Genomic DNA, 25645 nt, shown 5'->3' with positions numbered 1-25645 from the left:
AAAAACCTAGGGTCTGCACTCGAGTGTCACTCTGTCAACACATTCACCTAAATCCTTTAATTGGCTTTCATTGATGTATCCTCATTCTTCTGACCTTTTCCTCGTTTTTCTTTTAGTGGATGACATCATGATGGCAAAACAGGAAAGTACCTTGACCTTCTTGTGCTTGTCAAATATTCTGTGTTCACGTTTTAACTTTGCTGCCGCTAGGTTTGTCCACATGCTTTAGTCATTTGCGACACAAAAAGAGCTCTGCTGTTTAACCTCAGTCAGGGGCCACTAACTTCAAAAGAGACGGGCTTTTATTTTTCCAAACTCGGTTGGATCTCCATGCTGGGAGTTGTGTTTCTGTCTTGTTCTGGCTGATGAGCTAAAGGGAATCATAGCTGCTGATGAGCTGTAGCAGCTTTACAGCTCTAACAAATTAACAAAAGGTCAGTGAGGCCACACATGGCAGACATCATGTTGTTTTTTTGTCTGAAACTAATCTCTTGTTGTCAGTACGACCAAGATTGTTTTTTTTTTTAGCTGATAAACTCTTATTTTCTATCTTTGCTACAGTTTCTTTGTTTCTTTTTCTGAGTTAAATTCTTCAAACGTTTCTCACTCTCCCAATGTTTTGCTTGAGGAGGCTGAGCAGAAGTTGGAAGCCGAGACTCAACGAAGCGTTGATGGTGTCCTGAAGGGATGACATGCTTTTTTTTTTTCTTTTTTGAATGAAAAGGATAAAGAAAAAAAGAAATGTAAGAAGATAGGTGCAGAGAACAGGAAGTAAATACGGTGAGAACCAGGAGGTGTTTCTCCACTTTTGTATAAAGTGTGCTGCATATTTTCTCTCTCCTTTTGCCCTGAAGTCCTCTGACATCAGCTGTTATTGTTGTAGTGTAGCACTACACAGTATGGCAAAAATGACTGATTTGCAAAGCTATCTAATGATGTAGTGGGATTTCTTTCTTAGTCTTTTTTTGCTCGAAGAACATTTTTTACCATAAATGGTCACATTGAATTACATGTCTGCTTGTAATGCGGTTTAATAAAAACACCTGTACAATTTTTATCACTTTAATGACACTTTCCTGTCTGAAGAACTTCTTTAGTAAAATAAGTTCCTTTTAGAGCACTTTATACATCTTCTAAAGCAACAACTTTACATGGAAAAGCTATACATTTAGCAGTGCTACCTTAATTGTCCTTACCCTAATGCCCCATGGCTGAGATCTAAGATGAGATAATATCAAACTTTATTGATTTCTTTTGGCAGGACACCTCAGGGAAATCAAAGGATCCTGCAGTGTTAACCAGTGTGACCATATTACTAACATCAGTGCTCATTTAAACATCCACTCCGATGAGATGAAAATTGTGTTCATGGTGTTTTTAACATGATTTTGTAGTATTTATTTTTACAATATTTAAAAAAAATGGTAAAAATGTCATAATAATAACCAAAAGACCACCGGGAATGCTTTTAAATAGATCAAAAGATGATTGGAGTGGGACTTTAGGAAAGCAAATTTCTTGAAAAGGTACTCATTATGGTGTAGTTTACTTTTATACGTCTATATTTTAGTAGTTTCCTCCCACAAAACCCTTCCTGTGATAGTTTTCTTTTACTTTCTTCCGAGCTGTCTAATCTACATCAACTGACACATTCCTAATCACCTTTGTCACTCCTGAGGACATCTTCCATCCTTTCTAATCTCTGATTTATTTGGCCAAAGCATACAAGACCTTCTGTCCCCAGACTGTTGTGAAGTTACAGATATGTTGCATCAAACGTGGACGATGTCTGGCAATCTTTAGTGCCTGCATACGGTTCTGCTTTGCACTGATAACATTTGGTCAGAGAGGAACTTTAGCTGAGCAGATTATACATGTTTGCGTTACTTACTTTTATATCACAATGGATTTGCATTATATCAATGTTTCTCATTGTGGTCATTGTGCTGCTGAAGAGGAGTTAATACCAGCTTACTGCCAGATGCCAGTTTTTATGGGAATGTATGCCGGCATATCATCAGGATTTATGTAGATTTCAGAATTCGGATTAACCATTTGATTCTGCTTTATAGTGTGCAGCTGAAGTCTCAATAGGTGATGTTTGCTCAACATTGACAATTGCTATATGTAAATTTGCATAAATCACCTATTTGTATGGATAGATTCAATTTAATTCCATCAGTTTCTTTAAAAAGAATCTTCCAGCAGGACAACCTGGTGGTGAGTTGGAGAGGATTCCTCTACAAACATGCAGGTTCCCAATAATAACATACAAAACTTCACACCCTAAGATATCCTGAATCACTGGATGGCTTTTGGGTAGAAATAGTAGACAGACTTTGCATATTATATATAAAAAGGAAACTGTCTGTGAGTCATTGTTCTTCATTAGGATCAGTGCAGGATGTGTTCTGAAAGCCTGAAACAAAGGATTAGGGCCGCGGGGGTGTGTGTCTCTCCCTGTGTGTATGTGGTGTGTGTGTGAGCTCTCTAATGCATGGTGTCATTAGAGTGGAAGTCTGGCCAGATGTAACTCAAGGATGAATGAGGTCTTCTTTGTTAAAAGAGCTGGGGTGTATCACACGTTATTATATTTTCGCAAATCAATTCGTCATTTTTGTCAAGTTTACTTTTTTCTCCTCATCTTAGTTTGTGCATGAAGGTTTTTGGTTCTATTTATTTTTAATTTACCCTACGGTTGCTAAGGTTTTAGTGTAGGTTTGTTTGCATATTTTACTGTTATATTGTAGGAAATGTGAAAGAATGTCCATAAACAAGCATGGTTAGTACCTGTGTGTAGTAAAGTAAAAGTGACATCTTTAGCATTTATGCATGCATGCTTTCAATTGAAAATACGTCTTTAAAGATCGACTAGTGCGTGTCGGTGCTTGTTTAAGTAGGAAAAAAAGAGATGAAGCTCTGGGGCAGGTGTCGGGTATATTGACTGATTGCAGCTGGGAAAGTTAAAGATTGCTTTAGTAGCACCTGTTCAAATGGCATGCAACATCAGTTTAATGTAGTGTTGAGGTTGTTGGTATGTTCTACTAGTTTTTTAGTGGACATACTAAAGGCGGAGACGTTTTAATCGTCATTTTAAAAGATAAATCTGGCATTTTGGTTTCTCTTTGAAGACCCACTCTAATAAAAAAATAGTTTTTAACATGTTTTTGTAGCATTTTTGTCATGATGGAGAACATATATAAAATGATTTTAGATTAAAATTGTGTTTCTGAGTAATTGTGTTGAAGCAGGAACAGATGGAAACCCGTGGTTTGTAAAAGCTTGGGTTTGAGACGCAGCAACTGACATGGACGGGCCAAAGTCTCCCCTCTCCGCTACAATTGTGATGCTTCCACCTGCAGACGAATAGATCCATGTACGTCTTTATTTTCCTCTTCTGAGCTGACATCCGGCTCAAAACTGTACAGCTGGATAGCTTAAATGTTTTGGATGTTTCAATGTCTTGATGCTTTTTTTTTAAATTTTTTATTATGCTAATGTTAGCTTGGGGTTGTGAGGTGCTATAAGCTCGTGGGAAAGAGTGTAAACATTGGGTTGATGGGAAATCAGCTGAGGATAACTTCTGCACAAACAGACCTGTCTTTATTTTCTAATGAGCTCCTGCTGCTGTGCAGAAAATGTCTTAAAAAACAGGTTTGTATTTTGGCTTAAAACTGCATAATCATAATTAAAAGACCAAAGGGAACGGTTTTACTAAATTGAAAAATATAATTGGAGTGGGACTTGAAGCCAATCCTGTGAGTTATTGTCACATCAGGAAAACTGGAGAAAAAAAAAAAAAAAAAAAGAATAGGGTGATTAAAATAAAAGCTGAAAGGATTTTTTTAAGGGGTTTTTGCCTTTTTATCACCAAAAAAAAAAAACTTCTGTTAAGCTTCCTTTATGTGTTGTTTTCCAGCTGCCAACACATTTTCCAGGCACACGGACACTTGGTATATCTCTTCTTTTCATGCTGACCCTTAATCAGTCAGGGTCACTTGACCTCCTGTCACCTCCTCAGATTAGTTGGTCTTTATTATCACACTCCATTAAACAACCATGAAGGATTTAGTTGGTCGAGGAAGACCCAGCTGTTTCCTCCGTAGTAGAATCTAACAATCCCCACAACACAACTACCCTTCCATTTTAAAGTAAACAGATGAAGATACAAACAAAAGGAGATGTGGTTTGTTTGTTTGTTTGTTTGGAAATGGACACTGAGGGTAAAAGGGTGCTTAAACTTATTTAGTTGTATCTCCAATTTGTAACACGGAAACTTGACTATGATTCATTTTTATAAAAGAAAATGTAAAAGTTAAGCATTTATTTTCATTTTATGCAGGTGCTGTTGATAGTTTGTTTAATTGCTGCCATAGAAATGGTCTAAAAACTCTGACAGTTGGTTTGCAGCAGTGATGCAGACACAAAGTTGGAGAAAGCAGATTTTTTCACCACAATTAAGTCTGTAATTTTAATAAAACATCTTAAGCAGATTACATAAATGGATCGTTTAATTTAAACATTTAAGTTTTTTATCCCGTATGTCGCTAATTTGATATAATTGGATGACATGAAGTTAAATAAAAACTAAAAAAAAAACCCAAATACACAATCTTGTTTTTGAATTAATTAATTTCTTCTTTTGTGCAAATGTATTAACATAGGAACAGAATATTCCTCATGATATTTGATTTTTTAGTTATAGTTAAAGTTGAAACTTTCCTAAACATGCTCTAATTCGATTACCTTAAAATATTTCTATCTCACTAACGCCTTACTTTTTTTTAAATGTGGTAATTTATGAGATGTTAGTGGTTTTTGTAGCCTCTGTAGTCTGTTGGATACTTTAAAAAGTCAACAGAAGTGACATAAATGGGAAAACTCCAGGACTTTTATTGTTCTGTTCCATATATATGCAGACAGCAGTAAAATATAAACCCAAACTTTACAGTCATCGTTTCCAAACTTCTGAAAACTCTTTGTTTCCCACATTTTCAGCCATAAACCCACTTTGCGTCAGTGACAACAGACAAATCTGAGACATGCTCCATTATAAAACGCTTTCCCTCGTCCTGTGTCGCTCTCTGTTTCTCCAATTAAACTGCTCAGAGGTGTGACAAATCCTTAAACTGAAGCAGACATCTGACAGTTTTTTTTTTTTTCAAACTCCCGTTTAACTTCCTCAATTGCTTATTTTTTGTCCTCTGAGAACTTTCCCTATGCAGACGTAGACGGTTCTGCTCTGCCCTAGCAGCCACGTGAAACACTGGTCTGATGAGATGCTGCCAGGCTGTCGTTGCTCTGCTCTCTTTAAATCAATCTTTGCTCCCGTGCTCGCCTCCTTGCTCTTTTCTTATGCTACTGCTCTGCTGCTTTCTTTCGTTTCCTCCCCGTTTGACCAGTGGAACTTGTTTCTCCGGGTGTTAGTAGCAGCATGCTGATTTTGCTTTTCATCACACTATATTTTGCATGGGAAGATCTCTGCAGAGATCCTCTCTCAACTAAATAGTAATGCAAATGTTGACTTTGAGTTACTGTAGCAAAGCCAGAACATATTTTTCAGTATTACAGACGGACATTCCTAATTTAGTGTTTTTTTCCTTAAGATTTTTACATGTGATGCTTGATTAGAATAAATTTTTTAATGTTGTAAAATCCTTTTAAAAATGACTGGATCACATTTCTGCAAGTTTGTGTGAATCAATAAGGAGCAGTTAATAGAGTTGACTGACATGACATATGTTGTCAGTATGAGTCAATAAACTGATCAGTTAATTGGCAGGGATCAGGTGCCTAATCAGAGGACATTTAATGTTCGCCACGAGATTGCCTGCATGTGTCTCTGAATGGCGTCTGCAACCCATCTGTGCTCCTCATAAAAACAAACCCGCCCCTCGCTGAGGGCATCCCCCTATGATTTAAAGGACAGCGCCCCCGCTTTACTCTTGTGTGTGTTTGGAAAGGTTTCCACCACCAGGAGCTCCTTCCTGGATTCTTGCAAACACAGCGCATGTTGTCCTTCCCGCCGAGGTTCACACACTTTCCTTTCTGCGCCACGGCTCGAGCAGGAAGTTGAGAGGAAACAAGGAAGTCACTTCCTGTACGTACACAGCCAGCGGTTTACACAATGGAGCAGGAAGCGACTGGCAGCTTTAAAGGACGCCGCGGAGTGTGAAGGAATGATAAAGTGGTCTCTCTGTCTGTCGTATCAACTACTGTTTCTTTCTCTGCTTCCCCTTTTATGACATTTTCCATCACTCTGTCAGTTAGGGCTTAACCCATGTGTGTTGTTAACGTGTGTCATTCTTGGAAGTGAAGGATTCATTTCCCCTGTGTTGTAAATCTTTGGGCATGTTGGGAAAATTAAAGTTATTGTTTAAGGCATATTTTTTTATGTCTTGTTTTTTGTGATTCAGATAAGAAGTCCCCTGTTAGAGCACTAGCATCACCATGGTGACCTTTGCTCAGAAGGGATGTCACAAACTAATGCATGAAGAGGCCACAGGCTGACTTTAGTTTTCCTCAGTTATTTTTTGTTTTACAGGGAGACAACAAATAAGAAATGCAAAAGGAAAGCTAAAATCCCGGTGTGATCCAATGATCCATTTCAAAAGGTTGTAGACTGTGTGTTCTCCCCTGCTGTTACCCTGGAGAGGCAGACTCATAACATCAAAGCGCTTATAATCCTCCTGTTTTTTTTTCATTCTACCTATAAAATCTCTTTCCTTGTTTCTATTCTTTTTGTTTTTCAATCAATACCTGCTCTGTAGAGCTCTCTATCTCTTTGTTTCTTTGTCTATTACTCCCCTGCTTTTTTGTTGTTTAGTTTTAGCCCTTTTCTCAACCCTCATTTCTGTTGAAGTGAATCCCTCTCATCCAGAGACATCAAACACTCATATCACCCTTGTAATAGCCATTTACTAGACTGGTTGGCAGGCTTCATGCCAAGGGCAAATAGTCTCTAGGGAAAGTCCAGAGGACAGAAAAGCATAACTGGTGCAAGGAGGTTGGAATAAATTGTAGATTATTGTCAGAATTCTATCATACTGGAAGATCTGTTTGGAATAAGTTGTGACCAATTGTGCATTAGATATTTGGCCAAGTTTTCATTTTGGTACCTATTACTGCAAAATTGTATTTTCCAGACTCATAGAAGAAGTTGCAAGCTGACCTTCATAGATTTGCTCCTTTTCTTCGCGCCAAGCTTCCCTTTACATCTGCATGTGGCTCTATTGAAGTGCACTGGTCAACTACAGTAATAAAAGTTTTCCATCAGTGGTGACCTTTATTATAGGATGGATAAAGCATCCAGTGTGCAATATTTCAGCTGTAAGGGAGACGTTGTCCCGCATGAGCATTTTAAACATTTTGATTATAGGCCATTAGATTTACAAATTTTAAATCCTCGCAAAAGTGTGTACTTTTTATGTCTTAGTCACAACTGCTCTTACAGGTGGATATTGGCTGTCTGCAGGTGAAAAATGTGCAAATCTGTACAGGGCAGGTGGCCAGTTCAAAATTTTAAAATCGTAGAACCATCTGGTAGGTCCATAGAAAAATAGAACGGGATGGTTGGGCGGAGTCACTGTAGCTGTTTGACTGGCAGAAAGTGACAACAACATTAGAAAGGAAAAATTAGAGGGTATTTATTATTATTTATTATTATTATTATTATTATTATTTGTAAATCTGAAGTATGGAGTACAGATGCTTTAAACGCAATTTCGTTGTTTCTCTGTGACAATGACAATAAAAATTGAATTGAATTGAATTGAATTGAATTGAATTGAATTGAATTGAATTGAAAGCACCAATATAGCGCTAAGCTAGCGTTTCCATTTTCCACCTTACGGTGATATTCTTCTTAGCCACCTGAAATCTTCTTTCAAAGAATTCATGTTATACACGATGTACAAAAAGTAAAGCAAGAAAAAAACGGGCTGCTGGATGACCTCGATTGTTGTTGCTTTCCGGGTCATGGGGCTTATTTTTTTTTAAGTGTAGCTCATACTGCAGGGGTAAAGCAAAGACACTTTTAAATAACCTGGCCCCTTTTGTTGGGGAGAACTGATTCCACAGAGCTCAGCTTTATTAGGAGCACTCTCATTAGGACGTAACAACAACTGTGATCGATGAACTCAGGCCGAGCGCTGGTTCTGCACATTCACTCGGTTTCTCAAAAACAGGGTTCCCTGCACACTGTGACACATTGCTGGGCTTTTATGGCTTCCCATGACAATGACGGGTTCTGTTTGCAAGCCACAAGAATTTGAATGCAACATTTTTTTCACAATCTCTTCAGAGAACCCAATGCTGCCCCGGGCCATAACAGAAATGTGTCGTAAACAGCCAGAACAGTTGGGTGTTGTTCATACAAGTTTTTTAGTTTAATATTTGATTTTAATCTAAACATTAGCATTAACATAAATTTTGGAAGATCACTGCAGTTGTTTAAATACATCAATAGGGATTGTCATAAAAAGTAAAACACAGTAGAAAAAGAAAGAAACACAACTGCAGCAATCAATAAAGGGTTATATCCAGGTTGGGAAAATACTGGAAAGGAGGAGGGGAGCAGGGAGTAAAAGGAGGATGAGACCCAGGTGAAAAAAAGAGACTGCTGGAGCAGTGATTAGAGGCTTCAGTCTTTACATTTCACTAGCACCCTCTGTTGGAAAGATCGGGCTAAAGCTCCAAACCATTAAACTCCTGAGTGAATAAGAGAAAGATTCTATCGTGAGCTCATCTTCTTTCTTTAATCCACTGGTGTCACTTTATCTAAGGTGATGCTGACTAAGGGTTGCAAAGCAGTTAAGAAGTGAGTGCCATCATACATAGTTGTGTGTGGCTGTCTGTCATTGCTGTCTGGTAGCAGTTGGGGTGGCTTTTCTGCTGCTTAATGAACTCATTAGACTAGGGGTTTGGCACATGTGTCCCAGCTGGTCTCCTTCCTGTAGCCTTTGCTCTCATTAAACCTCCTCTCACTGTGTGTAGGTGAGCAAGTTTGTGTCCGTAATTTATTTGCATCTAAATATTTGCGTACCCCTCTTGTAGTGCATCTGCAGAACATGTTTCTAGGGCTTAGCAAGGCCATAGATGTTACAAATGTGTCTAAGAGTCCTTGTTAGAAAAAGGCGACTGAATATATCTGGGAAATCTTGCGCCTATATTTTATGGATAGTCATAGGAAAATTATTATGTGTTTAGCCAGACTTGGCCTCATTAACAGCATCTGGAGCAGCGATGGGTTGTAAAGGTGAAAGTTTAGCGGCTTGCTGTAGGTTTGGCCTCGACAGAGCTATCTCTGCTCCTTTTAATTGATAGAGCAAGAGTCACAGGGACACGCTGCTGTTGCTTGTGCTGTCAAAGTGCTTCATTATAAGTAAGAAGTCAGGGAGAGGCATGTAGAAGTGGAGCTGTAAACATCACCCTCTGGGAGGTAATATTAAGGCAAAGATTTTTGGTTTTCAAAGCTTTTCAAATGTGAAGAGAAGGACTGTCACCAGAGCAGAAATGGAAACTAGCATGAAAATTTAAACTGAACCAGAGGCATAGGACAAAAGGAGTTGGGAAGAAACCGCATGAATAAAAAAGTATGAAGGAAGAGTTGATGAGGTTGACCGAGACAAGTTTGAAAACTTTACAGTGTAGATTTTGACCTTACGTCAGGTTTGAAAAATGAATTATAAAATCAAAACTTCCAACTTTACATTTTTTGAATAGAAAACAATAGTTGTAAAATGATGAGATTTGTCATGAAGCATGTTGTGGTTATTCTGTTCTAACTCTGTGGGACTTTGCCTTTGGTTAAAACTGGCAAAATAGGTAGAAAGTATCACATGCATTCTAGGTTACAACATCCCACAAGTTATCAAATTTGAACCATACCAAACACTTTTTAGGATTTGTGAGTTTTAGATTACATGTGTGACCCATCGTTCTATACACTGTGCAGCTCAGACTAAATTTAAGCTATTTTTCTATGTAATATAGGGTGTATTCAGACTGGACACATTTGATTCTCTGAAAGTGTACCCGAGTTTGTTTACCCCAATAATCCAGAACACATTTTCAGTCTGAATACACCCAAGTGGACCCTGGTCCGGAACCATGAACCGCTCTCAGACCCATCTTTCGAGATGGTCTTCAACTGGACTGAGTTCTGGTTCACTCTGAGTTTCCTCTGTCAGAATAAGCTCTGTTTGAGCAGACCAAATGGCTACCATAGCTGCTGGTCATATAATGTTGACAGAGTTGGAATAATGCAATGGATGAGCCGCAGACAAGTGTAAAGTCATGCTTTTTGTGTTACGAAATAAGAAAAATCTAACTGCTTACTTGTTAGAACGTTTATTTTAGCACCGCTGAAAACTCTTATTACATGCTTTCTGTCTTGGTACATGGTACTTACTCGGCGCTGCTGTGACATCATCCTAAAGGCTACCTTGCAGTTCTTTGACAGAATTCCCTTATAAACAATGACATAACACCACAACGATGAGACATAGCAACTCATTGAAATGTGGTCGGTTGAATGCAGGCTCAATAAAACAACTTTTAACTTGTTACACATTGCTTCTCACATTGTTTTCCCAACAATCTGTATGTCATACTCTTATCAGGGTCTTAGTCGTCATTTTGCCAGTATGCCTCCAGCATACCACAGTAGTAAATAAAGTGTTGTACCTGAAGTACAGTAGTTCAAAATTTATCAGCGAAATACGCTTGAATAAGAGAACAATCCTGACAAGGATTGCAAAGCGTAAGACTTACATTATTCTTTCTTTCGTGGCTTGATCCATCCTTGTAATTTCTGCCCAATACAAGTTTTGGTTTGAAATAGAAATGTCTGCTTGACGACAGTCTGAATACTGACCAAACTCAAGGTTCAGGTCTCGATCCGGACCAACTGACTTTTCCTGTCTGAATACACCTTTAAACTTCTGTTTTCACAGTTTTTTTAAGGTTTATAGTTCAGTTTTTTTAATGAAAGCAGAAATAAAAGCATTCGACTTTTTGAAGGACATTTACTCATATCTGATACTAATACTTTTTTCCTGCAGTGAGCTTGTTTGCTGCATTCTGAAAAAATTTGTTGTGTTTAACCGTGTTATAAAGCTTACTCTTTGTCCGAGTTTTTCTGAAATACACCTTGCATAATAGCACATTTAGAAATGTGTAGTTTTACATCTGCATTAATGATGGGGATTAATGGACTTGCTCCTGCAGTTTTTTCCTCTAATGGTGCTCCGATGTAGACTTCCCACTAAGACTCATTTGGGCAAAAAAACAAAACAATCTGCAGTGATTAAACTCAGATCTTAGCTTGTTTGTTCTGGCTTCTGACTCATAGACCAGTATAAACAAAAACTCTCATAAATACACCCAGTGGCAGAAAGCATCTCTAAAAGGTGTGGAGTCTTAAATTGAAATCCTGTGGTTCAACTATGTAAATCTTCAGTGTTTTGTTCGTACAAAGACGCCCAGCGTTCAACCACATCCCTGCCGCTGTTGTTGGATAAAGTGTGCATGTGTGCATATGCAAGTACATATATCTGCAAGGAGCTCAATAGCTAAGCTTGTGTCAAGCTGGCGAAACATGGGCATTCATATGGAAATGACCTGGCAGAGAAAAGGACAATAAATCAAGTACTCTGAGAGTGTATGGAAAAGTGAGCAGACACCAGTGAACTGCAGGCTTCAGCTGCAACACCATCATATTAGCAAGATCAGGAAACACTTTCAGTGGCGGTGCATGCTGGAACGACGTTCAGATAATTCTACCAAGTAGGTGGAAAGTTCATTAAAAATGTATACTCTTGAAACGTAGAGTTGAAAGAAGTTGATGCAGCTTTGAAATTATTTATATCATTGTCTTGTCTTCATCTTAAATACTCTTCCCTGCAATTCTTTTCTTTTTTTGTATCAAAAATAAAAAAAAATGGTTGTTTGAATTAGTGAAAAGTTGTATTTAAGGCAAACTGTGGCTACAAACCTCTTCCTATTCCTTCACCATCTTTAAGTAGAACCCAGTTTTATTGCGTACAATCAAATATATTTTTGAATTCTTAAGGCAATTAGGAAAGGGATATGTTTAATAGTTTAAGCAGAACTGTTGTTGGGTGGAATCTCTTGTATTTGTGCTGTAATCTTTACACAGATGCTCCTTACTGGTCACGCTTTTCACACAAATGTCTCGCTCTACCATACTCACACTTTCAGACTAACACTCAAACAGACAAAAAACTTTTCTAACAAAGCATTAGCATGGTTTTAGATATACTTATTATATTGTTAACAATGACATTATTGTGTAAAAATAGATATAAATTGCAATGATATAGCAGATATAAAATTAGAGGTGATTCTTTGCCATATGTGACTGCACAGTTGATCCAGTTCTTCATGAAGGTGAGATGCATGTTTTCACATCATAAAAACCTACGCTGAGAGCATAGACATATAATATGAGAGCCAGAATTTCATCTCAAGCTTCAGTGACTCTGCAGCTCAGTTGGTCTGAGCAAATGAAGCCACGGTTCATGGATTTGATCCGGAACCACTGTGTTGCTTTTTCACAAATATCTGCACATTCAGGTATTTGTGAGAACACTGGCTGGCTCATTGCTCCTTTTTGTTGAATGACACTACAAACTGAATCATTGTTATTGTCATTTACATATATGTAGCATTAATGCTGACTAAAATGTATCTTTAATTTTATGTTATTTGGTATTTTACTTTTGAATTGCACATATAGCACACTTTTTGTTACAAATTCTGACCTAAAGGTGATAAAAATTCAGCAAATATTGACTTCATGTGAGAAAACATCAGCTATTTTTTTTATTTTTACACTAAGCCCTCCATAGAAAAAGCTGTTGTGTGCATTTAGGCACTTTGTGTGTGTGTTTATTGTCCTGCCTTTTTTGCCGCCTGCTTGCTTTATGAGAGGTGATTTGTGTGTGTTCCTTGATGTGCATGCGTACAGTATTAGTGTTTACTTGTGACTGTTAATTATGGCTACCCCCTCCCATGCCTGTTCACCAAATCTGTGCACAGCTGCAGGGCCCCCCTGTGTAAAGCAGTGCTGCATCTAATGTCTTATTATTCACGCTGTCTGTCTGCTCACCAGCCATACAGAGCCTGAGGGATGGATGGAGGGGGATTTAGGGCTTTGCGAGTGTGTGTGTATGTGTGGATATGTGATGAAGGGGTTCTATATTAACGCGGTGGTAATAGAGGGTTGGTTAAACCTCTTAATTCGTTGGCACTGCTTAATTAAAAGCGATACGATGGTGTGATTAGACCTATTGATAGATGGAGAGACTCCCAGACAGTTTTGGATCACGGTCAACAGAGTACATATGTGTGTTGGTGTGTTAGCACGTGTGCTTTAGTGAAAGGAAGAGGAAGTCATTACCTTTTAATCAGGCTCTCTGTTATTCCTCATTTTTCCTCCTCTTTGCTTCCTCATCTCCTCCTTTTGTGTCTTTTCTCCCTGAAGCCAGTCAGTTCTGCCCTCAAGCTTTTCCACAGCTGGTTCTCACTTTCAGTTTCCGTATCATCTTCAGTCTGCCTCTTTTCTCCAACATTTATTCTTTCTTCTTGTATTTATGTTTACTGGCATATTCTTACTTCTTTTACTTTAGACACTATTTTGCTTTATTAAAAGTTCTTACATTTTGTGCCTTGTTTTATCTCGTGTTGGTTTGAAAATACGTCTTTTGCAGTCTAAAGACATCAATTAAATGGGAAAAATATGAGCTTTTTGTTTCCTCTGAATCTTGCTTTTGTATTGTACTCCTCTTACATAAATATTTGTTTTTATTTCTTGTATTTTTTTTGTTTTGTTTTGAATATGCCCATCTCTTTTTGGATTTATTCATTTTGTTGGGGTCTGTTCAGACTGGTCACATTTGGTCCATTTAAAGTTTACCCCAATAATCCAGAACAAATTTTCAGTCTGAATATATCCAAGCGGACCCTGGTCCAGGACCAGGAGCGGCTCTTGAACCCATCTTTCGAGGTGGACTCGGTTCATTTCCAATTGGACTGAATTTTGGTTTACTCCATTCTTCATTCTGAATAGGCTCCATGCTTGGAGTGGAACAACTGGACCAAAATGGCCACAATAGCCGAACATTATGGGATATAAGCAAAGTAGTAAAGCAAAGATGAGACACAGGTACTTATTGAAATTTGGTTGGATGAATGCAGGCACATTAAAACAACTTCTGATGTGATGCACATTGCTTCTCACAGTGTTTTCTCGACAGTCTATACGTCGCAAACATTTATCATCTTACCTTCTTAGCTATTAACTCTCCAGTAACTGCCTTGCACAATGGTTCCACCGTATCAAAGTAGCAAATAAAAAATGTTGTGGTTGACCTTGACAGACATTCAAAATTGGTCAGCGAAATATAAAGTTTGAATAAATGAACTATCCTGACAGGGATTGCAAAGCGTAGGACTTCCATTATTCTTTCTGTCGTTGCTTTGCCCCGCCCTCTTAATTCCTTGCCAATGACTGAAGAGATCTTCAGTCATGTGGTCCTGTTTACAAGCGTTAGTTCACAAAGAAATGTCTGTCTGACTACAGACCGAGTGTAAGGTTCAGTATGAGATCCGGACCAAATTGAGCAGATGCAATCCGGACCAATTGACTTTTTCAATCCAAATCCACCCTTTGTTTGTTTGTTTGTTTTATGTAAAGCACTTTTTCCTCTGAAGGTGCCACTCAACCAAAGCCTTGGGAGATACGTGGCTGAAAAATACTTCACAATAGTTATAATTTGGAAAAAGGTAGAATTGAAAAAAAGCAGACTTACATGTTTGTGTGTCCTGCAGTCTTTAATAGTGTCTTCTTCAAAGCATCAATTCACTTAATTGTATTCAAGCATTCATTGAAACTTGCAGCCAAAGGGCAAACTTGTCTTTAATTGAAAAATATAAAAATAATCTGCTGCACTCATAAATATGCACACATTAGCAGACTAACAAACCCTGTGGGACTCTAATAGTATAATCTATACAACCTGCATAAACACAGGGCAGGATTTTCCTTCCCTTTAAAGGTTGTCTAATTGGACCTTCTTTAAATGCAGACACTGTTATTATTAGTCTAAATTTGTGTAGGATTAGAACTATAATGTAACATGTTTGCTTCGTTCTTATGTGATTGAACTTTCAGTTTGTAGTTGTGTTTTTGACGGAAACATCGCAGTTATTGATACTTCTACACCAACGAGATATTCTATTCATAGAAAACAATGTCTTCATGCTTTGCAGCCGGGCTTATGCAAACGTGTCTTAGCAGGCTAACAAACCCTCTTCATAGTTTTGTACAGTTTATGGGGGGGGTACGAGATTGGTATGTGGGAAGATGGGGGGCAGGGTTGTGCTTTGACACCCTAATCCTGCAGCCTAGCTTGGCTTTGTGAAGACCTCAGCTGGGAGAAGAGAGGAAAAGGGAGGGATGGAAACTGAGGGAAAGAGAGACAGTGGGAGCAAAAAAGAATAGGGGGTGTTGAATAAAGAGGAGGCTTGTGATTTGGGGTTTGGAGGATAAGAGTGAGGGAGATATGGTTTGCTCATTCTTCTGTCTTCTCACTATGAAAGGGAACAAAGAAGGACTTGACTTGTGACAGCAGGACTTCTTAGACTGTGTTAGCTGGTTAGCCTCTGCTGACCCGACTGACGGCTTTCAGCCTGTGGCGTCTTCTTCTCCCTCTGTCTCTGCTCTCCATGATCTGAATACCTCTCGGTTTTTTTGCTGCTCTTCATCCTTCTCTGCCTTCTGCATGTGAGTGCTTCTACATTTCTATATAGTTTGATTTAAACTATTTGTCCCATTCGCGATACTTTAATTTTCTGTAGCTTCGTTGTTGTTCTTTCAGTTTAAAATAAGAATTGATTGATTCATGAACTTCCCGACTTTAATGTATTTGAACCTTCTCATTAAGCTTTCTCACTTAAAGGTTGCTATTCAGCATCTCATCGTGACATCATGCTACTGGTACTGTCGTCTCCACGCTCTAATCACCATTTTAGGGATACTTAGGGATTCAGGAAAACACTTGTTTCTATTAATGTTTTATTGGCTTTTTAGGGATGATCATAAAGTCATGCACAGGAAATAAAATACAGTTTAAGGCTGTAGATGAAGACCCTCTTATACATCAGGCAAAATGACAGGTTTTATAGTATCTCTAGACTAGCTTAACATTTTAAATGTTCAAATTTGAAATGAGATGTTTGCCACATCACATGGTGCGTTTAAGCTTTTTTTTTTCTTGGTGGAATGAATTGCTTCATAAAGAGAACGAGATTTTAGTGTCAACGCATCAGTTTCTAACAAGTAATGCTAAAAGTATCACACCAAAAAGAACTGAATTGAATTTTTAAACAGATTTATGTACATTATGGTGATTTTCTTTCTTAAGAGCTACATTAAACTAGAGAGAGTGTACATGAATGTGTTTTCCAAATATTAATTTTATTGAGAGTGATTTTTCACAATCAAGTGCAGAAAAGAATAGTAAAACATTTTTAAGTAAAACAATTTCTTGTATTTTTTCGTAAAGCACTTTGTGTACCAGAAAACCTGTTGACTACAGTCAAGAATAAACATGAATAAACCATGTGTTTATCAATAACTAGCAAAAAGTGCTGGAATAATGGCACTTTTTTTTAACACAATTGTCTGTATTGTTAACTAATAGCAAGTTCCCACTTTTTCTTATCAGTTGATTCGGTTGTGTTCTTCTGTTTGCTTTAGAACTTTTGTTTTGCAGCATTGACACATTGTGGGTGAAGCTGCTAAAAAAAAAATCAATAACACCAATTCACTGCACATTCAATAATGACAAATAATAAATGTTAAGCCATCAGTATTGGATACTGAAACAAGGTTTTGAAGCATGATATTAAAAAAAGAAGCAGTATAATGGTGGAAAACCAATACTGCTTTTGCTGGAAGAATCTGTTTTAATCTAAAGGAATGTGCTGGCTCTCAGTAAAGGCCAAACGGTGGAGCAAGGTCTGGTGTAATTGCCTAATTGGTTTCACTGGAGTCTTCAGTCAATCGTTGGATGTCAGACGTGCTCTATAGCTATTACTCAGTTAAACACAGAGGTCAGCAGGTTTGCAGATCTGCCTGTCTTTGTTAGCTGGGATTCAAAGTTTGACACATTTCAACCTCTGCAGAAAATAAACTTAAAGATTCACTGCAGTAAAAATCATCTCATAATGTGGGAATTGCATCAAAGAATGTACAATTAAAACTGCATTTCTGAGTATTTCCTAATTTAAATCCCAATGGATCAGGAGCAGATGAAAACCGGATGCTTGAAAAATGCTCAGACTAATGACACAGCTACTGAAATGGGCATGACAAAGTCTCCCTTTTCCGTTCCAATTCTGAAGCATCCAATTAAATGTCTTAACTGTCTTAATTTTCCTCATCTGATCTGGTGTCTGGCTCTAAACTGTTCAGCTGCTTAGCTCCAATATTGCTTGCTGTTTTTTCGCTACTATAATGTTACCTTGGGCTTGTGAGATGCTATAACCTTCAGGGGGATTGTAAACAGATGGCTGATGGGAAATTAGTGGAGCTAACTTCTGTGCCTCTAGTCTCGCCTACAACCCCAAATGTACATATTTCTAATGAGCAGCAGAAAATAAATCTTAAAACAACAAACAGGCTTTTTGATTTTGAATAAAACTTTATAATCAGATCACTAGGAATGATTTAACAACAAAAATATATACATAGCTGGGGTGGGAGTTTCATGACTACATTAAATGTCATTTTCTCACTTGATATGAAAGAAGAAAAATGTCATTAGACATATTAAACACAACGATAGTTATTAGAAAGTCAATGCATGGCTTTATATCTTGTGTTTTTTCTTCATTTATACTAGTTTTTAAAGCATGCTGGAGGGTGTATTTGCTGTCAGTGAGGCATCAGTGGTCAAAACAAAGGTGAGACAAAAGCAAAGGGAGAAAACAAAAAGAGGTGCAGAAACCGGCTGAGAGGAGAACCAGTTCTGCAGCTCATATTCCTGTTTGAGAAAAGTCAGTCCCTCTGCCTTTCTTCCTGGACTTTTATTCTTGTCACATTTATTTCACATTGTCTCTACACTTTTCTTGTTGCAAATGAAGAGGACTTTACAGTTCATTTACATAGAAGTGCTTGTAATCAGTGCGCATTGTTGAATGGAGTGAAATTAAAGGGCTGAGGTTGTCCTACAAGCCACAGCACCTCCTTTTTGACTCTGCCGTCTACCATTAGAGCTAAGCTCATCTATATCTGCATTTCCTCCAGTGGCCCCACCCCTTTTTTCCATTCCCCTGGGAGCAGGACACATATTGACCTTTGAAACGGCTCATTTCCAAACGTTAACTAATAATACCAGTCACATGTATTCCCGACGGAAATACATGGCCAATTGCAGAGGGAATATTGTTTTCTTCTCTCACCTGGTTTAGCACTAGTGGCCTGTTTGATTATTATTTAACAGCTGCGTTCGTTTTCACAATGTTTAATAAAAAGCGTTTTGTTCTCGGATCAAAAGATTAGCTTCACCGCGGCGTTAGTTGATGGATCAGCATGTGCTTGGGAGTGCTCGGCCTCAGAGGCTAAAATTTGGAGCCGTCGCAGAGAACACCGGCTTTCTATTGTGCGATTGTCAAGCTGGTTGGCTGCTGGGGTGCACAAACCTAGATGCTGGCATCTACACGGCCGTTGAATAATGCCCAAGCATGCACGGACACACAAACACAGATGTTATCTGGAGGGAGAGAGTCACAGTCAGGTCAACTGGCTTAGCCTGTGGACAGCACTGTATTGTTGCTGGCTCTCATCTCTCTTGGACATTCAACAGTGCAGGCATTCAGTTGTTCCCTGTGACTCAGGACCAACAGCAGCCAGCAGCAACACCTGGCTTCACACTACCACACTGTTGTTCTCTAGAGGCTGAACAATTCAACAGCTAACCATGAGAATGATCCAAATTCAATTAGATCGTAATAAAATATGTTTTTAATCATAAATATATAAGACATTTGAAAGCAATTGTTTTTCTTTTTCTAAATTCAGATCTATGTCATTAGGCAGTAGTACCTCCAGTGTGCACGTGTTTATCAGTGCCTATGGAGATAATGTTGGACGAGGCAGCCACCATTTGCCAGACAAACCATCATGTGGCTCCTCTGGTGCCAGTGGAACTGGCCTGGCATTGTGATTGTAAAGCAGTTGTGCAGAGTCAGATGCGTACAAAACACCAGAACACCACAGCTGAGCAAATGACTCACCTCCCTGTTCCCCTCCCTGCCTTTTTCTCTTTTTTGCTCTCCATCTGTTCCTCTACTTGAATGTTTCTGTCTTTACAGGGGACATCACACAGAAGGGATACGAGAAGAAAAGAAGCAAGCTGCTGGCACCTTACATCCCACAGATACAAGGTAAGCCTCACACCTGAGAGAAATTTCAGCCAAAGCTAAACGTCTTATCTCGATTCACTAACACGTTTCTGATTGTAGTCAGTGGCAAAACAGAGAGCATGGTACAGATTTTTACCTTTTTAATAAACTGACCCACATTTTAGTTTCCCCAAAACAGAGGCATGTCCTATTTTTGTACCAACAACAAAGAGATTGGTGCATATTCTGACGTCAAACCAAGAAGATGACATTCTACAATCTGATTTGATGGTGACACAGCAGCCCTCAAGACAAAACCTCACCCGGAGATGTTAGAAATCTTCACCACTAATCTAACTTTAAACAAATAAAATAAAATAAAAACATACTTATTGATCACAGCAAACAAATGAATGCAAATAAACTTTATATAGAGATAAAGCTTGTTTTTACAAACTACAAGTCCTTTTTGTCAAATCTTTAGCTTTGAAACAGACAATAGTAAAGCTTTGCATGACTTAGGATCTGAATGGTCAGCAACTTCTGCTTTTCTATGCTCTAATTTGCATTGACCAGTAGTAAACAGCAGATTGCCTTGGTTTTTATTTAAATGAGATAAGGTAGTTGGATCTGCACAATGCAGATAAATGTGGAAAAGTACCTAAGACCATACCCATAGAACGGGGTGCTCCCATTAGATCGGTACAATATTTGCAAACATAATTTGACTAATTCTGAAAGACTTTTTTAGATTTGGATGAGATTATTGTGTGACAGGACCCTATAGAGCTGCTGTCACTGAATCACTGAGGACATTTCATTTCATATGCTTTTACTATTCTTAATTTAAAAAAATCTGTTGTGTTTTGTAGTTAGTTTCGTCTGTTTCGTGAGGGAAGCAACAGTCTTGTGTTAGCAGATTGGATGCCACAATTCTGGATTGAAAATTTATGTTACACCATTGAACCAATTGCAGCTGAAAGTTAACTGTTGCGTCCCCACTCCATATCACTATGTTTCTGTTAAAAGTGTCAAACAATAAATGTGCCAAATTTAAGAAAAACATATTATTTATTATTTTAATACATAACATCAGCTTAGTAAAACTTACAGAACGATATTTCTTCATTTTTAGTTTCTTATTTGCTAATTTAAAAAGTTGTTTTTAGGAATTTCTGTTTTTTTTTGTTGTTTCTTCATAAACACAAATCATGAATCGACCCAAAACAAAAGTTTAGTTTTTTATACTTCTAATGTTTTTAATATGTCCAGTCCAAAAATAAAACAATACGTTTCATTATTATAGTAAACCTTACAGTACAAAAAAATAAAACAAGTTTTATCCAAAATGTACATTTGTTTGGGAAGCTAAGATAAAAATATCTAAGCTTAAAGACTATGGAGAAAGAATATAGAATAGGAGGGATGGTCATGTGTGTTTGTCTCTAGGATAGATCTGAGAGAAAAATATTGATTTTCTGTCACCAGAAATCCATAATTAATGGACTGTTTCTGTTCTCTCCTTGTTTTTGACGTTTTTTAACCATTTCCTAAAAACTTCAATGTAATTTATTCTCATTAGCTATGGAGGGCTCAAAGATGCCTCCAAGCAACTCCATTTATGCACTGATGTCCTCGTTTCTCCCCCCTTTTTCACTGCGTTGTTTTTTGAGTTATCTGTGCTTTTATTTAGGGGACGTTGAAACAATTTACTCAATTCTTTTTCATTTGTTAGCAGTTTCATTGTTTACATCTTTTTCCATGTTTTTACTGTCAAAATGTTTTTCCTAAAGTGGTAAAAAGGCAGCAGTAATTGTCCAACATCTTCATTTTTAGTGTCATATCACGACTGATTTAATTCATTTTTTGGTTTCTAAAGCATGCACTGTCAGGTGTTCATCTCTTAGTTTCCTGACAACAGGTAAATCTGCTCTCTGGGAAGTGACTTGCAGACATGTATCAGCAGTCACCAAACCGATAATCAACTGTTGGCAAGTGGGGGGTAAACATTCCTCGGGGCGTGCTATGAACCAATAAAGACACGCTGAACAGGAGAGCTCCTGTGATTGGTTCAGAGTGATGTGTCTGCGACGTCTGCTCTGCCCAGCAACCTGGTCCTGTATCCGGGTTTGTTTTATAGACCTGTTATGTCTGAGAGCAGGGGTAAGGCCGCCCAGGGACGGGAAAACAAACTGCATCCACCTGAGAACATACGTGTGTCAAACTCAAACAGCATGACTACTTAAACGCCCTCGGGACCCTTTCTTTGAAATGTGGTGTAAAATGTTAGAAGCACATATTGTTCTGCAGATAAGGATGTTACTCAGCACTGCAGTGTGTGCACTGCCTGAGAGTTGCTGACTGTGTGGAGTTCACTGATCCTCTATAAGCCGCCACTGAAAAGCCATGCGGTGTGATAGCTGGCTGAATGTCTGACAGGCAGCTTGGCATGCAAGGCACACAGATAGTTTGTCTTGTAATCTGGCTGCTGTGTGAGGCAGCCTCTTTTGGCAGTTAAGTGAAAAAATGGTGGGAGAAAAGAATTTCATAGTCTGACGTCCTTCCTGGATGCATTTGAGAGGAATCTGAAGCTTTAGAAAAAGATCTAGTTAATCTTTATAGTGAATCATTGCTTAATGAAGCAAAGATAATGAGCGTAGCAGGTAAATGACAAATTAGTGTCTGCTCCATTTAACGCATGGGTTGGATTTGTTTGAGAATAGGATCATTTCAGAATCCTTTATTTAGTAAATGTTGTCTTTCTGACACTCACCTTTTTTATGATGTTTGATAATTTTGTCTTGAAAAGTCAATTGAAAAGTTGCGAGAGTTACTGGATTAATTAAAGTAAATGCAATTTACACTACTCTGTTCAAACAAAGCGGTAAGCCAGTGAAAACATCATTAAGGTATTCTATAATTTTAGTTTTACAATTTTGTTCCTATAAAAATAATTGTTTTGGTTTTTTTTCAACATGTTCTTGTAGCATTTTTCTCACAGTAGAGGACATATAAAATGAATAGGAAATTAAGCTTAAAATTGCATTTCTGAGTATTTATTTGTTTAAATATTTATGATTTAGGAGCAAAGAAATGTAGCAGTGACATAGAAAGTACAATTGTGGCTCCCTGTTCCCTCCATCCCACTTGCAACCAAGTAGACTAATTTCATTTTTTTTCCTCATTTGAGCTGGAATTTGGCTCAAAACTGTACGGCTGAATAGCCATTTTTGTTGCACCACTAATATTATGTTGGGGTTGTGAGGGGCTGTAAGCTAGTGGTAGAGCTTATAAACTGAGGAATGATGGGAAATGGGTGGGCTCACTCCATGCCAATGTTCCCGCCCACAACTTAGAGGCAAATTACTAATTAAACTACTGCTGCTCGGCAGAAATTGTGCTAGAAAACAACAAAGGTCTTTTTATTTTTACTAAAAATGGCACAATCGTAATAAACAACACTTTTAGAATAGATCAAAAGATGACTGGATTGAGACTTTAAAGACCTTTGATTTTGTTTCCAGCATAAACCACACTCTGTCTTTTTTGGTCGTTTCCCTGCAGGTGTAGATCCATCGATTGACAACAGGATCCAGGCCTCTTCCCAAGCCGTTCTTCCCAGTTCCAAACACAACAGGTCTCGGGCCGCTAACGCCCGGGATGAAAGGTTCAGATCTGGTAATCTCAAGAGGAAATTCTTAGACCAGTCTGGTGGTTTTTCCTGTTGTGTTTTTTTTTTCTACGTGTGACTGAGCTCTGTTTGATCTTTTCACAGACATTCATACAGAGGCTGTCCAAGCAGCTTTGGCAAAGTACAAGGAAAGGAAGATGCCCATGCCTTCCAAGAGGCGCTCTGTACTAGTTCAGTCTTCAGTTGAGGCATGCACCCCTCCAGGTGAGACCTCTATTCCATCAGCCAGTCCACATTTCTCCTCTGATCCAATGTGTTTAGCGGTGAAACATTGTGAAGAATTTGACACTGGATAAAGAGCTGACATTCTCACTACTGAGTTCTAAGGCAAACCTTGTTTTTTTTACCGTAATTTTTGGTATTTTTACAGCATCTGTTGACTCTTGTTTTTTCACAGTTTCCTGTGTTTTTATGGATAAATCAGCATTAGATTTGATAAAAGTCTCCTAAACACAATTTTGGTTTATTAGTGTTTTTTTGAGGTGGGGGGTCTTAAAGCCTGCAGCCTTGGAAGAGAGGGGGGGAGGCAACAGGGAAGCAAGTAACCGGATTAAGAGCTTAGACACCAGGGTTTGATCAGAGGAAAGAAAGAGGCTCTTCATAGCTGTTTTGAGTCTGTCGAAGGAATCTGCTTTACTGTGCTGGTGAACATGTGGACGTCTCAGATTTCACACAATTTTCGAAGATTACCTAAGAAAACTTGAGTACTAACGAAGCATAAACAGTATTGACCCTTTAAGACATAAAACCATATAAGCTCAAAGGATAGAAAATAAAATAAAACCAATAGAGATTTATACATTTTTTGTTTATTGGGGAATGCTACTTTTTGCTACAGCTTTGAGTCAAAAAGAAAAAAAAAACATACAGAAATGTTTCATTCTTAAAGACCCACTCCCATCATTTCTTAATCTATTGTGTTTCCCGTGGTCTTTTAATTATGATTATGCCGTGTTTAGCCACAATTTTGAAAGAATTTATTTTCTAGGATATAGTTTCTGCAGAGCGGCAGTAGTTCATTAGAAGTTCACCTCTGAGTTTAGGGCGGGACTGTTGGGGTGGAAAACCCCGCCCCCTTTCCCTCCCCATTGCAGGGAGCTTGTGGCCCGCTCAGTGTATTTTCCATGTCACAAATAAGCTCCTTTTCAAATGGCATTTTTTCGTCTGCTCCTGATTCACAACAATTTGAATAAAGAAAGACTCAGAAATGCTATTTTTGATCTTATTTTTCTTTACATGCATCTCCCATCATGAGGAAAATGCCTCAAAAACATGTTAAAAACAATAAAAACACAATTTTATTTGGAGTGGATCTTTAAAGAAATATACACAAACTAAACCTGACTCTTTTTTGAGCAAATCTGCTAAATTTCTGGCTTATATAAAGCTTGATTACCGGTTTATGTCTTCATCAACCCACTTACAGTATTTCTTGGACTGGCTTTATCTTTTGTTTGGCAGATACCACCTTTTATCTTCCTAAATGCCATTTCTAGTCTTTTTGACATTCTGATTCTTCTTTGAACTTTTTCTCTGACCTCCTCTTTCCCTCAGCCCCATATAACTGTGTCAGAATTAGTTCTGCACAAAGATAACTTCTGAGAGACATGAGTAGGAACAACAAACAGAATTAAACATGCAGGATAACTTCTGTAAAACACTGACTTGGCTTATTCTAAGTCCACAACTTCTTGACAGTTCTACAAGACTGAGATGATGACATAACGGGTTGAATTAGTCTCACCAGTTGGATTAATTTCTGTTAAAGTTATTGGGTTTCAAAGCATTTTACTGCTGTTCTCTGCTAATTTTAAACTAGTAAATAGCTTTTTTTCTTTTTTAATTGCGTGATTATTTAGTAAATATTAAAATATAAGCCGTTTTCTTTCTTGTAATGTGCTGCTGTGTAATTTAAATGACAATTTGCTGAGTTTTATGTCGTTTTGTTGGTTTCGGTTCCTAATTCAAAGACATTTTTTAATAAAATATGAATATATATCATATTTCTCAATGCAGAAAACTGTTGAACTATTTTGCATCATTATTATTTTGGGTAGTTGTGGCTCTGATGTCAATTATCACATCAAAAGATAATTTGAATCTCCAACTTACGTTTTTTAAAGGAAAATGTTCCACTTTTCCCTCGTTAGGACCAACCAACTTTTATCCTGGGACACCTGAGGTGGTAGTTGCAGTAACTCTGCAGCCTCATCTCTGGAGGCTGTTTTCCAAAGAATCTTCTTGGATTCTGTAGCAGGGAAGGAGAGCAGTCAGATCAATCATGAAGAGCATGTCTGAGAAGAAACTCAGACATCCAGGTCATGTTATCACAGGATTCTGATCTTCAGGGTGACTGGATTTTTTAAAGAGACTCATCCTGAGTAGCTTCTTTAGTTCTGAGGAAAGCGAGGAATGTCCCGGTTCATTCTCGTCTGACAGCAGACATTTCTGAGCTCTGCACATCTGAACTTGTGGTGCTAATTGAGAGTAGTGTAGGTGTTTTTCTCAGTTTAGACATAAAGA

The 25645-nt window shown here is 38.1% G+C and overlaps 1 protein-coding gene and 1 long non-coding RNA gene across 4 annotated transcripts in view; one reads left to right on the top strand and one right to left on the bottom strand.

Moving 5' to 3' along the window:
- The window catches only part of LOC118597913, a 2632-nt gene extending 1033 nt beyond the window's left edge, over nucleotides 1-1599 (bottom strand). The window contains exon 1 of the long non-coding RNA XR_004946925.1: nucleotides 7-1599. This is a non-coding gene — a long non-coding RNA (uncharacterized LOC118597913). The remainder of the gene's footprint in view (nucleotides 1-6) is intronic.
- The window catches only part of dip2a (disco-interacting protein 2 homolog A), a 74512-nt gene that overhangs the window by 24292 nt on the left and 24575 nt on the right, over nucleotides 1-25645 (top strand). For 2 of the 3 annotated variants that reach the window (XM_024286342.2, XM_024286341.2), the window contains exons 2-4: nucleotides 19402-19473; nucleotides 22996-23109; nucleotides 23207-23326. In XM_024286342.2, coding sequence (XP_024142110.1) covers nucleotides 19402-19473; nucleotides 22996-23109; nucleotides 23207-23326 — 306 coding nt within the window. Of the gene's footprint in view, nucleotides 1-15556; nucleotides 15809-19401; nucleotides 19474-22995; nucleotides 23110-23206; nucleotides 23327-25645 lie in introns of those variants that run through there. The other variant, XM_024286343.2, reaches the window with a different exon arrangement.

Source organism: Oryzias melastigma, linkage group LG21 (assembly GCF_002922805.2).
Source record: "Oryzias melastigma strain HK-1 linkage group LG21, ASM292280v2, whole genome shotgun sequence".
In the NCBI taxonomy this organism is placed as follows: domain Eukaryota; kingdom Metazoa; phylum Chordata; class Actinopteri; order Beloniformes; family Adrianichthyidae; genus Oryzias; species Oryzias melastigma.
The sequence above is the reverse complement of the archived record's forward strand: the minus strand, read 5'-3'. Positions and strand labels throughout refer to the sequence as shown.